This window comes from Thamnophis elegans, chromosome 12 (assembly GCF_009769535.1).
Source record: "Thamnophis elegans isolate rThaEle1 chromosome 12, rThaEle1.pri, whole genome shotgun sequence".
NCBI classification, from domain to species: domain Eukaryota; kingdom Metazoa; phylum Chordata; class Lepidosauria; order Squamata; family Colubridae; genus Thamnophis; species Thamnophis elegans.
Window position 1 is genome coordinate 11,980,266 of NC_045552.1, and position 20,179 is coordinate 12,000,444.

The 20,179-nt window shown below is 46.2% G+C and overlaps 2 protein-coding genes across 3 annotated transcripts in view; one reads left to right on the forward strand and one right to left on the reverse strand.

Moving 5' to 3' along the window:
• Nucleotides 1-12,861, forward strand: part of DYRK1B (dual specificity tyrosine phosphorylation regulated kinase 1B) — a 30,763-nt gene extending 17,902 nt beyond the window's left edge. For both annotated transcript variants that reach the window (XM_032228140.1, XM_032228141.1), the window contains exons 2-11: nucleotides 1,977-2,122; nucleotides 2,595-2,714; nucleotides 2,979-3,167; nucleotides 4,604-4,751; nucleotides 5,878-6,164; nucleotides 6,434-6,580; nucleotides 7,012-7,152; nucleotides 8,349-8,652; nucleotides 8,796-8,902; nucleotides 9,029-12,861. In XM_032228140.1, coding sequence (XP_032084031.1) covers nucleotides 2,060-2,122; nucleotides 2,595-2,714; nucleotides 2,979-3,167; nucleotides 4,604-4,751; nucleotides 5,878-6,164; nucleotides 6,434-6,580; nucleotides 7,012-7,152; nucleotides 8,349-8,652; nucleotides 8,796-8,902; nucleotides 9,029-9,424 — 1,902 coding nt within the window. In that variant the 5' untranslated portion in view covers nucleotides 1,977-2,059 and the 3' untranslated portion in view covers nucleotides 9,425-12,861. The remainder of the gene's footprint in view (nucleotides 1-1,976; nucleotides 2,123-2,594; nucleotides 2,715-2,978; nucleotides 3,168-4,603; nucleotides 4,752-5,877; nucleotides 6,165-6,433; nucleotides 6,581-7,011; nucleotides 7,153-8,348; nucleotides 8,653-8,795; nucleotides 8,903-9,028) is intronic.
• A 6,605-nt stretch (nucleotides 12,862-19,466) lies between these two features.
• LOC116515682 (beta-1,4-galactosyltransferase 3-like) overlaps nucleotides 19,467-20,179 on the reverse strand; it is a 33,309-nt gene continuing 32,596 nt past the window's right edge. The window contains exon 7 of the mRNA XM_032227841.1: nucleotides 19,467-20,032. Coding sequence (XP_032083732.1) covers nucleotides 19,882-20,032 — 151 coding nt within the window. The 3' untranslated portion in view covers nucleotides 19,467-19,881. The remainder of the gene's footprint in view (nucleotides 20,033-20,179) is intronic.

Consider the following 20,179-nt stretch of genomic DNA (forward strand, 5'->3'; position numbering starts at 1 on the left):
TTTTGTTTTGTTTTTTACTTAAAAAAGAGAAGAGCTCTAATGGAGAGGAATTAAAACTTTTCAACTACTTTATTTGCAGAGTGGGATGTAAATAGCTTTAATGATAGAACTTTTAGAGGACACTAACCCTGCAAAATTTTGTCTGGCTACTTTAGAGGATTTAATTGCAATATATTTTTGAACTATTCCCCTTTCACTTGCTAGAAGGGATGAGAAAACAAACTATAAAGAATTTGCCTGAATCAATTGAGAAATAAAAACATCAAAAACCTGTTTGTAAGTGTGTTACGATTAAAGATCAATGAGTTCACCACTCTCAGACCACCTGTTTTGTTGGCATAGTCATTGTCCAGCTATTCATGTCACCGTCAGGGAATCTAGCCCCTTCTACTTTGTTCTTCAGCTTTGTCATTTTATGGAAGGAAAATTATAATAATATTTAAAACTCTGAAAGCCAGAAACTGCAAGGAATCTTTGAATCGCCATCAAATCACTCCAAAGCTATTTGAAGACACCTCAAATCATAGGCTTGATTTGAAAGGGCATTCAATTGAATCTCATTTGGAATAAGTCACCACTTCAACATTTTGCACAGCCCTAAGCAATTTGGTTTGGCTGCATGACAAAATTTTGCTTCTTGCCTAAGCCCCACCTAATCATCTGTTTCAATCCTTGTGGTCTCAGCCTACCAGAAAATGTATCCAAGGAGAGGTATTCACCGAAAATTAATGCAAATGCCTTCTTCTCGTTTTCCACTTGTTTCCCCTCCTTTATGCCTTTCAAGCTTGGGCCCACCTTCGTTTCTCCTCTTGCTTCTCTTGCCTGCATCTGTGATCCTGTTATCTTCCCTTTCCCAAATCCCATTACAGTATAGTGATAGGACATCCTCAGGAATGCATCCTTGGTTCTAAAAAAGAAAGAGAAACTTTTTCCCAGACCTAGAATTGATTGCATTTCTATCCTGTCCTTCCTCTAAGAAGCAGAGGGCCTCCCTTTGGGTCTCCCTTTGTTTGATCTTCTGAACAGACCTCTAGGACAGGGGTGGGGAACGATGGCCCTTTTATGACTTGTGGGCTTTAACTTAAAGCCAGCATGGCTGGCTCAGGAATTCTGGGAGTTGAAGTCCGCAAGTCATAAAGGGGCCATAGTTCCCCATTCTGCTCTAGGAGGATTGACTGAATGATAGTTATTGTTCTGAAGGTCACCCAGTAACCTTCAGGACTGAGCACGGAGGAGTTTGAACCCAAATCTTAGTGGACAGAGTCTTAACACCAGACCTGCCATGCTGCATTGCTCGACAGTTGAAAGCCCCCCTTGAGAGTTTACATGTACTGAATGAGGGACTAAAAGTGTTCTGGGAGGTATCCTTAGTTTTCTTTCTCTTTTCCTTTTTCTGTGGTTTTAAATCTCAGTGCCAACATTTCATTCATCTCGTATTTGGCCTTCAGTTTTCCATTTGGGGGTGTTCAGTAGATACTTCCACAAGCACTAAGTCTGAAAAATATTATGAAATGCATTCCATTTATTTCTTAACGCAATACCTTGTAGCTGCGCAAATAATTTCAGTGGTCTTCTTATTTGGCAAATATACAGAGAAGTCTAGGTAAATAAAGTAAATGCTAGGAAATATGAGCATTAAAATAGTGGATTGGATATGTTTGACCCTCACTTGGTGGTTTACAGTATTACTAAAGAAATATACTTAATAGTGAAATACAGACAGCAATTTGATGTACTTCTGTTGTCATTCTCGGCTATTTTAGGAAATTAGATCTATTGTCAGCTCTCCTCCTTTCCTACAGACAAGCTGGGAATAGAACCGAATTTCTGGGCCATATCTTCATTCTAAATTGTAACAGTTACCTGACCCGTTCTTAAACTGGAGTTCATTTTGTGGTCAAGGCATAATGTTATTTTGGGGCAGTACAACTATGTTTTGCAATATTTCTCACCTAGGCTCTTTTTTTGTCCTCTAGGTGGCAGCAGCACCCCACAATGCCAGCTGCCTCCCTGCAGCCAGGTTGCCTCTCTGGGCCGCTCTCTTCCTACTGAGACAATCATGTCGAGCCAGCACAGCCATGCTCCCTTCTCCAGCATCCAGACCATGGCTGAGCATCAGCAGGTAGTTCCCTGGAAAATCCTGACTCTGCCTTCCTTAGTGATCTCCCATTCAGCTCATCTTCAAAAAGCATGCAGTTAAAATGTTAAGCTGTTTTCCCCGCTTTCGACCGTTAGCTATTCCAACCAAAATCTGCATGCATATCTTTCAGTTTTGAAGCCCTGGTTTTTAGCACCTGCTATTAGAATCCAGGCACTCATTCAGACTGTAAACCATGGAACATGGATAGAAATTTCAGAGGAATTTGGCTTCTATAATATCAGCTACAACCTCCAGGTGATATCAAACTATTGGTCAAGCCCCTAAAGGAAGCTCAAATTTGGTTGACAGGCTCTATATTCCAAACTCAAAATAAAGTCATCTTAACATCACTACTGCACACTCTTTTCTTTGTGGAACTTTTCCCCCCAAATTCCATGGGAATTATTCCTACAGTATATCTGACTGTTGTCTTTTCGTTATTTCTCTTCCATAGATCATGCCAGACCTGGCCATTCTTCAGAGAAGGATCCCACTTACATTTCGGGACTCTGCCACAGCCCCACTGCGCAAGCTCTCTGTGGACCTCATCAAAACATACAAGCATATCAATGAGGTGAGTTCTTTTGAGGGCAACAGATTAAAATATGAAAGGAGGAAGAGCAGTAAGGTCATAAATACCAGCCTCATTTTTCCTTCATTTTATATGTTGATAGTACCGTTTCATGTTCTCTCAGTAGACATTCTGAGACTTTAGTTGTTGCCCTGAGAAAAAGTAACTTTCATTTTTTTAAGGAGCACAGCATACGCACACATTTTCTTTTTGCTTGGGTGGTTGGTTGGTTTTTAGTTACACCCTGATCTTTACTATAATTGACAGGTCTACTATGCTAAGAAGAAACGCCGAGCTTTGCAGGTGGCACCTGAGGACACAAGTACCAAAAAGGAACGGAAAGTGCACAACGAAGGCTATGATGATGACAACTATGATTACATTGTCCGCAATGGCGAGCGCTGGCTAGAACGTTACGAGATAGACTCCCTCATTGGCAAAGGATCCTTTGGACAGGTCAGAGGATGGGAGCAGCAGAGAAAATAATGTTGTATCTGATCTGTAACCATATGTTGTCCAAGATGGCAGTGGTGGCGGTGCTGCCTCGGTGAAATGTTCTCTAATGTTTTCTCTCTCTAATGTGGGGCTGTACTCATTTCCATTGTGAACATGGGCTGGAAACCTTCTTTTGACGCAGATAATGTTTTAAATCAGATGGAAGACAGTGTAGATATAGCAGCCAATTATCTTCAATCTTCAGAAAGAAAGAGCCACTGGCCAGTGGTAGAGCATATGCTTTGAAGGCTACATAAAGCCATTTTGCATTCCAAAGGAGGGCATGTAAGCATTCTGCTTGAAATCCCACAGACTTTTCGCATGTCAGGAAACAGTACTATATTATGTGGACTGGTCATTTGTCTCTGTAAGGCTGTCTCCTATAAGTAATTAGGAATTGTATTTCCACCTCATTCTAAGCTAAGTTTCCTAAAGAGTACCATTGTTGGCAAATTTGACTGTTTTCCTCTTTTGACCAATGATTCCACTTGTTAGTTTACCATGAGAGTTAACTGCTGACATCATACATGGTGGAATTGTGGTCTTAGAGCTTGGTGACAGGCTAGGGATATTGACACTATTGGACTCCCTGTCACCAGATTTATTCCTACTTAAGCTTGTTGGTAGTGGAATTTCAGTTTTCCTTCATTAGGAGATGGGGCTGCAGCTTCTGAATTCATGACTGCCATGACATTCATGGACTTGTTCAGGATTGTGGCCCTAATACATATGGTGGTTTACATGTTCAGTTTTTTACTTTTGGTTTTTGTTTTGGAGCACTAAAAGATGCAGTCTAGGGGTAGGATCACTCTCTGGTTACTATGGAATTGATTGGCTCCCCACATTTAATTGAGGAAGGACTTGTTTGATTTGCCCAACCCAAGTGCCTAATGATTCTTGTTGATTTCCAATGGACAGTATTACCGAGTATTTGCTAAACTCGGGGGGGGGGGGGAAGGGTGCAGCTGCAGGGGTTGACAGAATTGCTTCTGAGTGACCCATCTCTGGCCATCAACTTAAGAGAGCGTATTGGAACTCTGAGAAGCTCTGGGAGATTATATGATTTAAAAGTCAAGTAGAGCAACTGTGGTGTGAAAAGAAAAATATAAGGAGTTTAACAGGATGTTGGAGAATTCTGGGAGTTGAAGTCCACCCATATTAAAGTTGCTGAGGTTGAGAAATACTGCTCTAGGGGGTGCTTTTGGGGAGATTCTGCTGTCCAAATGATGACACACCAAGGCCCTTTCATTCTGATACTGACTGATTGTGCTTTCATTTTATGTGATTACTTGTAAGCTGCTTGGGGTCTTCAGAAACGGTGGCATATACCAAAGTAATAAATAATAAGCTGCTGAATACAAGGTAATTATATTATGTTTTTTTTTCTGCTCCTGTAGGTAGTGAAGGCCTACGATCAACAGGCTCAGGAATGGGTAGCCATCAAGATTATCAAGAACAAGAAAGCATTTCTGAGTCAGGCTCAGATTGAACTGCGGCTGCTGGAGCTCATGAACCAGCATGACACTGAAATGAAATACTACATTGGTGAGAGTTTGTGGGAGTAATGTCGGCATCTGCTTTGCTTACTTGCTATCGGCTGCCATAGAAACGGGTGGGGGTCATGGTATTTGGGATGGGAATAAATGGTACTGGAGGTGATATGGTAAAGGGAGTTTTCTTCTCACCATCTTCTGCCATGCTGATGGCCAGTATTTGGACCTGGTCAAGGCCCAACCGTCCTGCATACCAACGTAATGATGCTGTCTGGAGATGCAACCCACATGACACCTTAGAGAGTTGCAGATTGGACACTGAGGTGGGGGTCATTGGGGGGAGGGAGTTGGGAAATTGATATGTCTGGGTTCGCACCTTTCTGGCTCAGATCTTGCTTTACTTTCGCTGCCATCTTTTCCCAACCAGTGAAAGTATTTTAATTCCACTAACAATGGATTTAGAAGTTTTCTTTCTTGGTTATTGAGGGAGGCACGCCTGACATTTAGAGTCTCTTAACAGGAGGGAGAGATTCTGGAATTGGTCAAGAAACATTAAAATAAGATGTAGCCAGGACTGGAGATTGATGAGAAGTTTCCATGCATTGGAGGAATTAATTAAAGACAGGATGGAGAGAGAAGTGGCCAACAGCATGCCTTTTAATAAGAAGACAGGATTTCACTGGCATGATACTCCAGAGCAACAGTCCCCAATCTTTTGGCACTGGGGACCAGTTTCGTGGAAGATACTTTTTCCACTGGTGGGGGTGAAGGGAGGAGGAGTGTGCAAACTAGATCCCTCACATGCGCAATTTACAGTATGGTCTGCACTCCTATGAGACTAATGCCAGATGAGATGAGATGGGGCTGAGGCTGTGATGGTAGCGCTGGGAAGCAGCTGCAAATACAGAAAAAGCTTTACCTGCTTGCCTACCACTCACCTCCAACTGTATGACTTGGTCCCTAACAGGCCAATGACAGGGACCGGTGTGTGGCCAGGGGTTTGGGAACCCCCTACTCTAGAGAGGAATTTGTCAGTTGAGGTGGTATTTATTTACATACTGAACACACACACTTTATGAACCAGGTTCTTTCAGTGGGACACAGTCAAAATGATCACAGAGGGTTGTAGCAGGCTGACCGTGTTATCATAGCACTTTGCTTCTTCTTTACGTCTTCAGTGCACTTGAAGCGTCATTTCATGTTCCGGAGCCATTTGTGCCTGGTGTTTGAGTTGCTGTCCTACAACCTCTATGACCTGCTTCGTAACACCAACTTCCGTGGCGTCTCTCTCAATCTCACCCGCAAGTTTGCTCAGCAGCTGTGCACTGCGCTGCTCTTCCTGGCAACACCTGAACTCAGCATCATCCACTGTGATCTCAAGCCTGAGAACATCCTGCTCTGCAACCCCAAGCGCAGTGCCATTAAAATCGTGGACTTTGGCAGCTCCTGCCAGTTGGGCCAGCGTGTAAGTGACTCTCTGACTCTAACCTGCCCCCTGAAATTGTCTCCCAGAGCCTCATCCCGCACCTTTCTGTTGGCTCACCTTGGCGCTTTTTGAACTTGAAGAGGTCCCCTCGTTCTCAGGTCTTCAGCACATTTTGCCCTTGGCCTAGTTGGGAGTTTGTTTGGTTTGTTTCAGCCATTTGACAAGAGGACCACAGAGAGGAATCCCACCTGCCTTTCCGAGACACTCAGTACAGACGTTTGATCATCTCTTTATCTTTGGCCTTGCAGATCTATCAGTACATCCAGAGCCGATTTTACCGCTCGCCCGAAGTGCTGCTAGGCATGCCTTATGACCTGGCGATCGACATGTGGTCCTTAGGCTGTATTCTGGTGGAGATGCATACAGGAGAGCCCCTCTTTAGTGGTGCCAATGAGGTAAAGTCATCTTTACAGTTCAAAGAACAGCTCAACAGCAACTGGAATTGGAACTGTGTTGGGAGGGCCACCAGGCCCTAATCAGAGAGCTGAGGCCAAACCTCGGTTCTTTTGAGTCAAAAATACTGGATGTGTCTGAGCATCGTGAGCACAGTTTTCTAAGTCAGTAAGCATATAGATCAGGGGTCTCCAAACCTGGCAGTTTTAAGACTTCAAATCAGCTATGCTGCCTGGAGAATTCTGGGAGTTGAAGTCCACAAGTCTTAAAGTTGCCAAGTTTGGGGATCCCTGATATAGATGGATCCCTGAGGTCATTGAGGAAATGAGGAGATCAGGAATTAATATCAGGGGGAGGTGGAGAGGAGAAGGTCTGCAAAGTTGTTTCTTGTCACCTGCTGCCCCTGATCCTGTGATTCCCCTTTCTCTTGCAGGCGGATCAAATGAGCCGGATTGTGGAGGTGCTGGGACTGCCCCCACCTCACATGTTGGAGCAGGCTCCCAAGGCTCGGAAATACTTTGAGAAGATGCCCGAGGGGGGCTGGGTCCTCCGGCGGGGCAAAGATGGCAGGAAGGTAATAACGCTGCACAACTCTTTGATCTTGGGGGGTGGGGAGGGGGTGGGGAGAAGATTCTTCTGACTCCTAGTTCTGCTACCTTTCAAGAAAATGCAGACAACTGCAGTAAAGGTCTACCTGCTATGTTAGATCAGTGCCCTCAAATGCATCTGAAGTGAGGATGATGATGATGATGATGATGATGATGATGATAATCATGGACATGGCTTAAGATGAGAACTATCAAGAAAGAAACGGAAGGTTTAATACTGGCTGCTCAAGAACAAGCACTACAAACAAATGTCATGAAAGCGAAGATACAAAAATCCACTGACAACCCAAACTGCCAACTTTGCAATAACAAAGTCGAAACTGTTTCACATTTAATATGTGAATGCAGCAAAATCGCACAAACTGATTACAAAGCTAGACATGACCGAGTTGCTAAATTAATCCACCGGTCATTATGAAATATTGCGACCTGGCCATCGAAACTACATGGCTATGGATGAAGCATGTAACAGTGATACCCATTGTCATCAGGGCACTTGGCACCATGTCCAAGAACTTTTTCAAGATACATCCACAAATTGCAGCTTCCTGCAATAATACCAGCGGAACTGCAAAAAACTGCACTACTTGGAACAGCTTACATTTTTTAAGAAGGTCCTTGGTTGATACCTAGGACGCTGGCAGCAAACCGTACCAACCATTAGCACCAGTCAGTGGTATTTGTGATGCATTTTTAAATGTCCAGTTGGCTGAGTTTCATATTTAATGAATAATGTATATAATAATAATAGTTGTAAGTCTGCTCTGTATACCCTGTTAAAGGCGAGCACTGAAGAAATGGGTTTTCATGATGAAAGTCTTCATTCTGGCATGTTTCCTGTTGAGCACTAAAATAGACATACATGGACTCTTTTGTCTGCTCTCTTTCTACTCACATTCTGGTCTTTTTTTCCCTTCGGACTTCTTGCACACCAAAGGAAGTTGTAGGAAACAACTTCAAAAATGCTTACCTGAGGAATAGCCATCATGCTGTTCTTTGGGTTGGCTTTTAGGGTCATGCTAAGCCTTTTGCTCGAAGGAGACAAGGAGATTATTTCCTGTGGAACTTACGTTAAAACATTTTGATTCTGTACCATAATGAACATTGCATATTCTCTCCAGCTTCCCATTAATTTTCCTGCTGGTGTCTTGATGTCTTTTAGGACTACAAGGTTCCAGGGACGCGGCGGCTGCATGAAGTATTAGGGGTGGAGAGTGGGGGCCCAGGCGGACGCCGTGCAGGAGAGCAGGGCCATTCGCCTTCTGACTACCTGAAGTTCAAGGATTTAGTGCTGCGCATGCTGGACTATGAACCCCGTAGCCGCATCACTCCCTTCTATGCCCTGCAGCATAACTTTTTCAAGAAAACTGCTGATGAGGGCACCAATACGAGTGCCAGCACCTCACCAAGCCTGGGAACAGAGCATAGCCACTCCACCAGCACCACCAGTTCTGTCTCCAGTTCGGGTATGTCTCTCTCATTCCCTTCCCCTCCCCTTCTTTCCAGCTCTCCTTGTGTTCCCAGCACTCCTGCTCCATCTTCAGCTCGGAGAGTTCAGGCTAGTCCATCTGGTGAGTATTCTGTTCTCCACTGTCCTGTCTTCACACAGGTGGTTCCAGTGGTTCTTCCAATGACAACCGTGGTTACCGCTACAGCAATCGTTACTACAGCAACATGGGCACAGTGCATGCTGACTGTGAGATGCAGAGTCCCCAGGTATGTTGGTTGCCAGTTAGGGCTGCAGTTCTTCTCTGAAACCCTCGTCCTAAAAGGAACAAGGCTACCGCCTTCCTGTGTCCATCCGCTCTATCATGATTCCTCTTTTCTCTTCTTTTCCCGCAGGCGCTTCCTCAGCAGCAGATGCGTCTCTGGGCCAGCGGTGACAACGAGGGTATTCCTCACATCTTACCTCATAAGCCCACACCTAGTCAGGCCATGCCATGTTTCCCCCCGAGCGGGCACCCTCCATACCAGCGCCCTCCACTCCCGCTATCTCCTCCACTCCCGGAGGCCATGGAGGTGTCTCTGGGCCCTCGCCATCTGGACTGCAACCCCACTGGGCTGGGCTCCTCCGGCTTGCACTTGGGCGCCTCGGCCTTCCGGACTAGGACTGCTGGCGGCTCACGCCCTGAGGGACTTGGCCTCAACTATCCACTTCGTGGCCGTGGGCACCGAGACACTGACGAGACTGCACTGATGGGCGTCTGTGTGCCCCAGGGCACAGCTGCCAGCTCCTGATGATGGACTGGCCCGGCAGGCTAGGAGCCGGTGCCCAGCGAGAGCACTCCTTTGTTGCACCAGAGCCTGGACGGGCCGGGACTAACTGTAGGGCAGGGAACTAGTGCCCATAGAGCACTTCTCCACATGCGAGAATCTGAGTGGGCCAGGATTTGGGGTGGGATGGGTCAGGTTGCCTGGCTGTGGCCAGTCTGGAGACCAGGTCCTGTTACTACCCAGGACCCTGCTGCCAGTGGTAAGCATTACGGGGTGGGAACGAGGGAGGGAGGGGGGATTTGAGAGGGGGAAGCATGTGGAGCCAGCATCCTGCCGCCCTTGCAAACTGGATGCTGCCTTCCCCCTTTTCAGTCAGTGCTTTCTCTGACCTGCGGTCCTTCCTGGCCACAGCCCCTCTTGATTCACTCAGCGACATGTGGCCTGCCAGCCATTCCCTTCCCTGGTGCGAGAGATTTCAACATTCTGTGCTTGGACGGACAGACAGACTCCTGTGCACTACATGGACTGATGGGCTTGGTGGCCTGTGTGGTCCCATGGGAATTGCTGCTAAAACTCCCTCCCTGCTTGGAAATAAAGGGTTGCCCCAACCAGCGAATGTTTATGCTGACTCATGCGCAGCCATCTTGGACCTGCCTCTTGTTATGTGTATGCCAGGGGATAGTGCCTAGGTCTGTGCTCTGACATCCTTGGGTGGAACCACACGTGCCAGGCTACCTTAGGAAAAGGTGGCAAAGTGGGACCTGAGCTGGACCATGGCTGTGAACTGTTAACTCTGCCTTACTTGAGCTCTTGCATCTTTGCACAGTCGTCTGATTCTGCTTTCTTGAATAGGAAGTTTGGAAGCTGTGCAGAGAATGAGGGATGTGACCCGATATCACTATTCATTGTCACTTGAGATTGGTCCTTAACCTTAGCACCCAAGCATGCACCAATATATTAACTTCATATGGGTATTCCCCCCCTCCCCCTCCCATTCCCTCCCTTTCCCTGTTGGATAGGCAAGAAACCGATGCACCAAGGCCAAAGGTCTCCTGGAGAGCAGATCTCCACTTTCCACTTGCTTCTTGTTACTCACCAGGTGCTTAGTGCTATCATACTATGCAGTCAAGAAAAGTGCTAGTGTCTGACCAGAGTTAGAGATGTTTTGTGTTAGTATTGTAGCACCAGCAGATTGCTCTGGAACGAGGTGTTCTCCTCTTTGTTCTCTAGTGCAGGACACATAGTTCCAGGCCTGGCTAAAGTCAGACCAAAGGTGATGCCTCAGTGGAAATACCAAGTGGTTGAATGTGGCTTTTGTCTATGGCGCACAGCCTTTTTTAGTCTAGAAACTCATTCCAGGGTTAAGAAACTTGTGACGTTCCCATCCCATGGGCTTTCAGCCATTATTGTCCAGAGATAAATGACAGTTCTAATTTAGCAATATCCGGAGAGCTACAGGTTTTCACACTCTGTGTTAATATTAGCCTTGCGCTTAGCTGTCATTACACATAACACACAGGTACGTTGTAGTTTGACATTTGATATTAGGATCCAGTTTCCTGAAAATCTGCCATAAAGGCTAGCTTTAAAAGTGTGCAAACAAGACCTGGTGAAGTAGGGAGGCAGCTCATTAGGTTTCGGATGGTTGGAGTGAGGGCGCTGCAGTTTTCCCTGTAGCGTCCATTGCCACCTAGAGAAAGCTGAAGCAAAGCGTCCTTCGCCATCGACACAGGTTTACGGTATTTTAAGTTTTCTCAAGGCTGCAAGGCTTTGTTGTGCTATTTACAACAAGGGTACATAAACTTGCACAGGTTGCTGCTGCTGCTTAAAGAAGTTTGAAAGACGTATTACTGCAGAGGTGGAGTGGCATAGATAGCCAGTTAGGGAGGAGGGCTATGGAGACAGCAATAGCTATAGGCAGTCTAACTCAGTCGTACTTGAGAATAATTTTCACAGTGGATAAAAAAATTAAATTGGCACTCAGTGATACTTGTGCGAAGAACTTTCTGCTGGAACCAGAATCCTCAGGCACTGCCACTCATCAGCAAGCATCCCAAAAGTTGCCCCCACCCTGCAGTTTTGGATGCTGATTCTGAGCTGACGTTAGTTAGAATTTAAGCTAAACTTGGGAATGTATTGTTAGCTAGCAAGCCCTCCTTAAATGATAAATGTTTAGAGATGAGCATCAAAGGATTCTGTGTTCTTGCTTGCCTACCTGTTGTCTCTCCCTCCCCACCATGGAGTTCACATTTTCACACCTTTGTCATTCATCCATCTATATTCTTCAAAATGCACACAATTTACGAAGGAAGGAAATAAGTTTTCATCTTCTGCAACTTGCCTCTTATGTGATTATCTTGGTACCAATTAACTGAAATGCTAGTTGCCACAGGGTAGCTGTAACTGCAAATACAGTTCTTGTGCTGTGTTTTAACAAATATTTTTCAAGCCGAAACGAACCGCAGCAGTATGTAGTGCGTGCAGGTGCACGAGGGAAGGAAATGATTTCTCGGTTCTGTAGATTTTTTAACTTTCTTGAATTTTAACTTACCCCACCCGAGGAATGGTTGTCATTGCAAAAAATAAAAGTCACTGTTCATTCCAGTTAGATACAAATCTAAGAATAATATATGGAAACCAATGGAAACATGGACTTTCCTGTTTCAGTGGTTTAATTGCAAATTGCCTGGATTAGGCCCAAGTGTTCATGCCCGACTTTTAATTGGGGTTTTTAAAAAATGACAATGGCGATTGGTTTTAAACAAGATCAAATTAGAGTGGTGGGGGATAAAAGCTGCTGTAAATACAATCCCTAACACTACAAAGTTAATTCAGGTAAGCAGGGAGACTTGTAGCATAAACTTGTGTTTAAAAACCCATTTGGATTTAAAAAGTGATATAGGGCTGTTAACTTTCCCTGGGCTGATGTGGTTAAAGGCAAGGTATTACTAAAAATCATAGGAGAGGTTCATACATTGTACTAAGTCATAATATGATTTGTTTAGATTTGGATTAAGGGTAGCATGTTGGGTTAACCAGTCACACACCATCTACCTTGTCAGTCTTTCACTGTAGATCCCCACTGGGTTTATGCCATGAGACCTGTATTTTGCTTTGGTGAATAGGTAACAAAAATGATAGCGTATTTTTTGGTTCTTGAGGAGAGCTATTTTACCATCTTGTACCTCAAAGTGACAAATAGGGAAGAAAATGGAAATTTGCAATTTGCCTAGCTTGTACAAATCATAGCCTATATATAGGGTTGCTGAGGATATTAATGTCTAATCTGCTCAAGTCCCTTCATTTTTAATTCACCATTTTGACTAATGGGTGACATCCCCGGTGTTTCAGGGTGTGTGTTTGAGATAATTACTGTTTTGATTGGGTTAGCTTGATTTTCTCTTTCCAACTTCTAGTCTTGTCTGATTATATACAGTGAAAATACAGAATTCCACATGTTGGACTCCGCTATCGTTACTCTTGATGTATTGCTGTGGTCGCCAATATAATGTTATTTTCATTCTGAGGATATTACATGAAAATGGGATTAGTTTAATCACAAGCAGGTTTTTCATGGGGAAAAAAATCAGAAACTTCACACACACACACACACACACACACACACACTTCTGATCCCCATTATTTTTGACAACCCCAGGTTCTCTTCCTGTTAATAATTTTATGCAATACATGGCCTAGGATTATATAATGTGTGCTACTTTTTTCTAATTCAGTCTTAACGTCTTTACAATAGAGCCGTAAGAACAGCTGTTCTGTGTATCCTTATAGGCTCACACACCCCGATGTGAGGGTATTTTTTCCTCCTTCACCTTTCCCTCCCTTTAAGTTTATTACGCTCAACCATGAACTCTACAACTTGCTTCCTGATCCAAGTCAGCTCAAATGCGGTAATTTTTTGATATATTCCGCACCAGGTCTACCTGTGCATTTGGGGGTTGAGAAAACGGATTGTATACATTATTAAAAGAGCACAGAAAAATATCTGCCTAGATAACGAGCTAATTGGATTAATAAGTCTCAATGCAGCCGAACAGCCATTCATTTATCGAGCTCAATGCAGCATAGCCATAGCTAGGCCAGTTTGGAAGGCCGTCCTCCCAGTAGACATTCCATCTTCACCCAGTTTCTTCTGCAAGTCCGTGGGAAAGCCAATGTACATTGCTAGGTGGGGGAAATGTGGCCTGCCAAATGGCTTTCCTTCACACACACACACACACACACACACATCGGTTTTTAGCAGAGATCAGTCCCTGCTACCGAATTAATGGTGCTGTTAACTTCCATGCACTTCAAACAGGGGAAAGGGAAGATCTCTCTTCAAATTACGGCAATTTCTCCCCCTTCCCCTATTCTGGTGATATTAGTGTGGATTTGGCTTGCTTGGGATTGGCAGATGGTTTTTCTTGGGAGGGTATGAACGAAAACAGTCAACCATATCCCAAGCAGTAATGGGGATACTAACCCTAACAGAAACTTGTGAGGAGTTAGTTACTCGTTAAACGTGTGTGTCATTTCTGGCAGTTTTTCCGTTTCTTCCCCAATAAAAAGACCCTTGTTTTTATTTGAAATGCCCACAACAACGCAGAGGCCTTTGGTTACCATCAACTGAAGTCACAAGTCGGTGTGCAAGTAGTCTTTGATTTACGACCACGGTTGGGACCAAAATTTCCGTTTCTAAGTGAGGCGTGCTTCATTTTACAACCATTTTTTGCCAGGGTGTGGGGGAAAAAATGACTGCAGTCTTTAAGTGAATCGTGGTCATTAAGCTAATCTGGCTTCCAGCTTTGATTTTGCTTGTTGAAAGCTGGCTGGGAAGGTCCCAAATGATGATCACGTGATCCCCACCCTGGGACGCAGTAAGCATGGCAAATACAGGCTGGTTGCCAAGTGACCGAATTTTGATCACGTGACTGTAGAGATGCTATGTTTTTTTCAGTGTTGTAACTTTGAACAGTCACTAAATGAATGGTTGTAAGTTGAGGATTACCTGTACATACGTATTGGGAATGCTGCATTGGTAGGAAAAGACAGCAGGGCAGGAATTTTTAATCGGCCCGGCTACCTCGCCCCTCCAATTTCAAACTTTTATCGATTAGAATGTGTGATGCCCTTTCTTTATGTTTATTTCTGCCTGCTGCTTGTAAACACCTTTGGAGCGCTATCCTTTTGTCCCATGAGCAAGCAGCGTTTCCACAGGAGCTTTCAATCTTCTGAACCACATGCTTACTTAACGTGCTCAAAACATTTAAAAGCAAAAACAAATAATAGCAAGGCAAGAAGTTGTCTTTGCAGAAGCAACAATCATTCTTCAGCCAAACTTGTCCTGTTCATTTTAAGATGTCATTTCCTTTTTAAGGAACCATTGGGAACCATTGGTTACTTTCCAATTTCCATCTGCAATAAATGATAATAGATAGAAGCAGGATGGATATTTGGGCTCCGTGTTTTGTTAAAGATCAGTACATACCAACACAGCTCTACCTTTTATTCAGCACCTTTTCTGGAAACTCCATCCTGGAAAGGTCTGATGAGAAATAGTCTTTTTAACAGTGACGAGAGTTGGGGAATTCTGTTTGTCAACAGTCTATAGGAATCCAAAAGGGTCTCTAGCTGTATTTTTAAAGGCATTTAAAACACAAGACAGCAGGTGTGTTCAGAAAACCCTCTAACCCAAAAGCAAAGCAAGCCACATTTGGCTCAGTCCAGGATTCAAACCACAATGTTAAGTCTTTATGCAGGTGGTATTCCCCAAAGATTTCCCCCCATTTCCCTAGCCACCAAATTACATTTCTTGCACCAGGTTATTCCCTCCTGCCCTCAATTTGAGTAATGCCGTTTTTTTTTTTCCCCTGAAGGAAGTTTTCTTAAGTTTTATTGCTTCCTTGATGATTCATCACCCTGGTGTCCTTTCAAACTTCCCTATTTTGAAGTACAGATGATATCCAAGTTTCTGTTTCGATTTCCTGACTTTGTTCAGGTTCAAGCTATCCTTTTGTTGTTGTTGTTGTTTTAAAAAACTTTCCTTTTGGAAAATAAATATGTAAACACCACGGAAGCCACTTAGCAGGATAGCGAACATGCTTCCGTCATGCTATAGAGCCGTGGTCCTCAACCTTTTGGGCACCTGTTCCCAGTTCCGTGGAACAGAGAGGGCGTAGTTTCTGCATCCTGTGGATGGGGCTTCGCTTGTTTCCGCAGCCCCGTTTTGGCACGCCACAGCCCAGTGCTGGTCCATGGGCCGCGGGGTGTTGGGGATCCCTGCTATAGAGCTAACAGAATTCAGACCGCTTCTCCAGTTAGGCTACATTGCTGATCCAACTATGACAGAAAAGGCTCTCCTCCGTCTTCGCTCTCTCTCTCGCATCAGTACCTTGGTCCTTGTGCCTTGGCTGGTGTATCTGCTGGTCTACAGCAAATTGATTGATTGATTACATTTATATGCCGCCCTTTTCCTCGAAGGGGACTCAGGGCGGCTCACAATTCAATCAGGGAAGCGGGTACAGACAGAGGGATAAAAAAGACAAGACATAACAATACAAAATTTAAAAACACACAACAACCATACCATTCGAAAAGTGGGGTAAAAACTCTTTAGCCCCAGGCCTGTCGGAACAGCCAGGTTTTAAGGGCTTTGCGGAAGGCCTGGAGGGTGGTGAGGGTTCGAACCTCCATGGGGAGCTCGTTCCAGAGGGTCGGAGCAGCCACAGAGAAGGCTCTCCTCCGGGTGGTCGCCAGCCGGCATTGGCCGGCGGATGGAATTCGGAGGAGGCCTAATCTGTGGGATCTAATCGGTCTATTGGAGGTAATTGGCAGCAGGCGGTCTCTCAAGTACCCAGGTCCAATACCATGAAGGGCTTTATAAGTGACGACTAGCGCCTTGAAGCGTATCCGAAGACCAATAGGCAGCCAGTGCAGCTCGCGGAGGATAGGTGTTACGTGGGTGAACCGAGGTGCACCCACGATTGCTCGCGCGGCTGCATTCTGGACAAGCTGAAGTCTCCGAATGCTCTTCCAAGGGCTGCCCCATGTAGAGCACGTTGCAGTAGTCCAGTCTAGAGGTCACAAGGGCGCGAGTGACTGTTGTGAGAGCCTCCCGGTTCAGGTAGGGACGCAATTGGTGCACCAGGCGAACCTGGGCAAATGCCCCCCTGGTCACAGCCGACAAGTGGTGTTCGAAAGTCAGCTGTGGGTCCAGGAGGACTCCCAAATTGCAGACCCTCTCTGAGGGGCGTACTGTTTGACCCCCAGCCTGAGAGATGGAAAACTTGACCAAATCTTTGGTCTTCTGAGTAAGTACAAGCTCCTCTTGCCAAAACTGACCTGCAGAGTTTTTGCATAACTTGAGAAAGGCTAAAAAGACGATCTGTTCATAAAGGTCATTGCTGTGTTCATTGCAGGACAGGTTTTTTTTTGGGGCGGGGAGGGGGAATCTGTTAGCAGCAGAAGAGGGAGGGGAAATTGAAGGTGGCCACGAAATGCTAACAGATGGAAGTCTGCAGTGCAAGATTATCGCCACCCACTCCCTTGGGAAGTGCAAACTGGCCTATTCGCTGCTTTTCAAGGGCGACAGAACAAACGGGAGTTAACTCAAATGAGAAAAGCTAGAAATTGTGGGGGTTGGTTTTTTTTTTTAAACAGCCGAGTTTCCGTTTGCCGAGTTAGGAACTGTAGATATCCTGCATGTTTGACCGGATATGTTGTTAATGGCAGGAATCCCCTCCTATTTACTCCTTTGAAACTTACCATCTGAAAGTCATCCAGGTCATGGTTGTCCCAAAGGGGTTTTTTTCAAGAGGCAACTGGTGAATTGAACTGATATTTCACTTCTCATCTGAGAACATTCTTCAGCTTTTTTCAGGGACAGAGCTGAAGAAGCTTCTTGGATGAGAAGTGAAACATCTTCGGGGGGGGGGGGAGTCCAGTTACCTCTCGAAAAAACACCTTTGGGATTACTATCTGAAGGGTAAAACCGAACCAGAGTGCCATATGCAACACAGGTACAGATGAATGAAAAACTGAAGGCTTTTTCTGAGCCACAATGTTTTAATTTTTATCGTGCTCATCTGGACCAGTATTTCTCAACCACAGCAATTTTAAAATGGGTGGACTTCAACGCCCAGAATTCCCCAGCCAGCATGATCCACATCAAGCCATTGAGGCTGAGAAACACGGATCTAGACCCTACTGAAGGTGTGCAAACAAGCCTACTGTTCCTCTGGCACCACTCGGCACTCGCTTCGGTAGAAACTACCCCTATGTCCGTGATGGCAAATCTATGCCACAGGTGGCACGCAGAGGCCTCTCTCGGCATGCCAGCCGTCGCCCCAGCCCAGCTCCACTTCAGATGCGCGCATGCCTCCCGCCATATCCTTGTTTAGTTTAGTTTTTAGTTTTATTGACATTTATAGGCCGCCCTTTTCCTTGAGGGGACTCAGGGCGGCTTACAATCAATGGGAAGGGAGTGTAAGACAAAACACAGAAAGAAAGAAAAATGTGAATAAAAATAAAACCGATAAAACACAACATTCATTCAGCATTCGGGTGGGGCAAGGTTCGGATCTTATCCCCAGGCCTGACGGGATAGCCAGATCTTGAGGGCTGTGCGGAAGGTCTGGACGGTGGTGAGGGTATGAATCTCCACGGGGAGATCGTTCCAAAGCGTCGGAGCTGCAACTGAGAAGGCTCTCCTCCGCGTAGTCGCCAGTCGGCACTGACTGGCGGATGGAATTCGGAGGAGGCCTACTCTATGCGATCTGATGGGACGGAGGGAGGCAATTGGCAGAAGGCGGTCTCTCAGATAGTCAGATCCACTACCATGGAGGGCTTTGTGAATGGTGAGTAGCACCTTGAAGCGCACCCGGAGATCAACAGGTAGCCAGCGCAGCTCACGGAGGATCGGTGTTATGTGGGCGAACCGTGGTGCGCCCACGATCACTCGCGCGGCCGCATTCTGGACTAGCTGAAGTCGCCGGATGCTCTTCAAGGGCAGCCCCATGTAGAGCACATTGCAGTATTCCAGCCTAGAGATCACAAGGGCTCGAGTGACTGTTGTGAGGGCCTCCCGATTCAGGTAGGGCCGCAACTGGCGTACCAGGCGAACCTGGGCAAATGCCCCCCTGGTCACAGCTGACAAATGGTGGTCAAAAGTCAGCTGTGGGTCCAGGAGGACTCCCAAGTTGCGGACCCTGTCTGAGGGGTATAAATTTTGACCCCCCAGCCTGAGTGATGGAATATTGGCCAAATTGTTGGGAGGGAAGCACAACAGCCACTCGGTCTTGTCCGGGTTGAGTACCAGTTTGTTAGCTCTCATCCAGTCCTTAACGGCCTCAAGACCCCGGTTCATCACGTCCACCGCTTCATTGAGTTGGCACGGGGCGGACAGATACAACTGTGTATCGTCCGCATATTGATGGTATTTTATCCTGTGCCTCCGAATGATCTCACCCAGCGGTTTCATGTATATGTTGAATAGTAGGGGGGATAAGACCGAGCCCTGCGGCACCCCATAAGTTAGGGGCCCGTTGTGGCTTCCAGGTTGGTGCAGGAGGTCTTCCAGGCCCAAAACGGGGCACCGGAGGGTGGCAGGGGCTGCTTCCATCCATTTTGAACCTGCACCAACCTGCAAGCCAAAATGGGGCGCCATGCAAGACCCTCCCGTCCCTTTTGGGCCTGGAAATCCGTACCGACCTGTAAGCCAAAAATGAGTGGGTGGGGGAGGGGAGGTCATGTGTGTATGTGTGGGGATGGAGCACATGGGGGGGGGAGGTTTCCTCGCGCCTTCAGCACGCGACGACAGAAAGGTTCGCCATCACTGGCCGATGTTAATGTGTCAACTTGCAATCCAGTTCCAGAAACGGAGCCCCTCGTGTGCTGGAGCTCTCCTCCAATGTCTCTCGCTCTCTAGCCAAACGCAGCCCAGCTTCTCTTCCGGCAAAGATTGCCCCTCGTTCAGGAGATCTGACTCCCAATCACTTCCTTCTGGAACCAGGCTCCGGAGGGGTGGAGGAATGGGAGAAAAACATAATAATAAACCGCCACTGGGCCATTACGTTTAAAATAAATTGCACTTTAATAAGAAAAAAGCCAACCCCCGCACAACAGCTCTGAAAATTCGGATTGCTTAAAGGGAGCCCACACGTGACTTCATCGCCGCTCCTCCAGCCAAGGTTCAGAAGGCATCCCAGGAAAGGTCAGGTAACCCACCTCAATCCCCAGGGTTAAAAAAAGGCCCAAACCTGGGGGTAAAGGGGTGGGGTGGGCAGTGGGCTGTGTAAAATCCTCATTCAGTCACTGCAAGTTCTGTTGCTCACAGCACCCTGGCTGAAGTCTGCAGTCAGAATATGATCACAGCCACCCGACGACTCTGGGCAAGATCTCCCCCGCTGGAATCTTTGGTTTCGTCCATCCAGAAGCAGTGCAGGGTGGGGCTCCTGTCCCCGCGCCACTCTGTCAGATATGCCTCATGTGGTGTGCTTCATGCCCTTCTCAGTCCCAATGAACACAGTGATGTTGGTATAGAGAGGGTGGAGTTCCTTGGAGAGCAGGTCATACTCCAGGGTGTTCATACCATCTTGTTTCCACGTCCTCCTTGTCTTGGCCAGCAAGTTAAATCTGCAGGAGACATTTGGGAAGAAATGAGGCCTTAGCTGCTTCTCCTCTCTCCTCTTTCCTCCCCAAGAAGCCTGGACAGCCATTTGACATGAGGTCTCCTGCCTTGAGTAGGGGTGGGTGGGACTAGAAGACCTCCAAGGTCCCTTC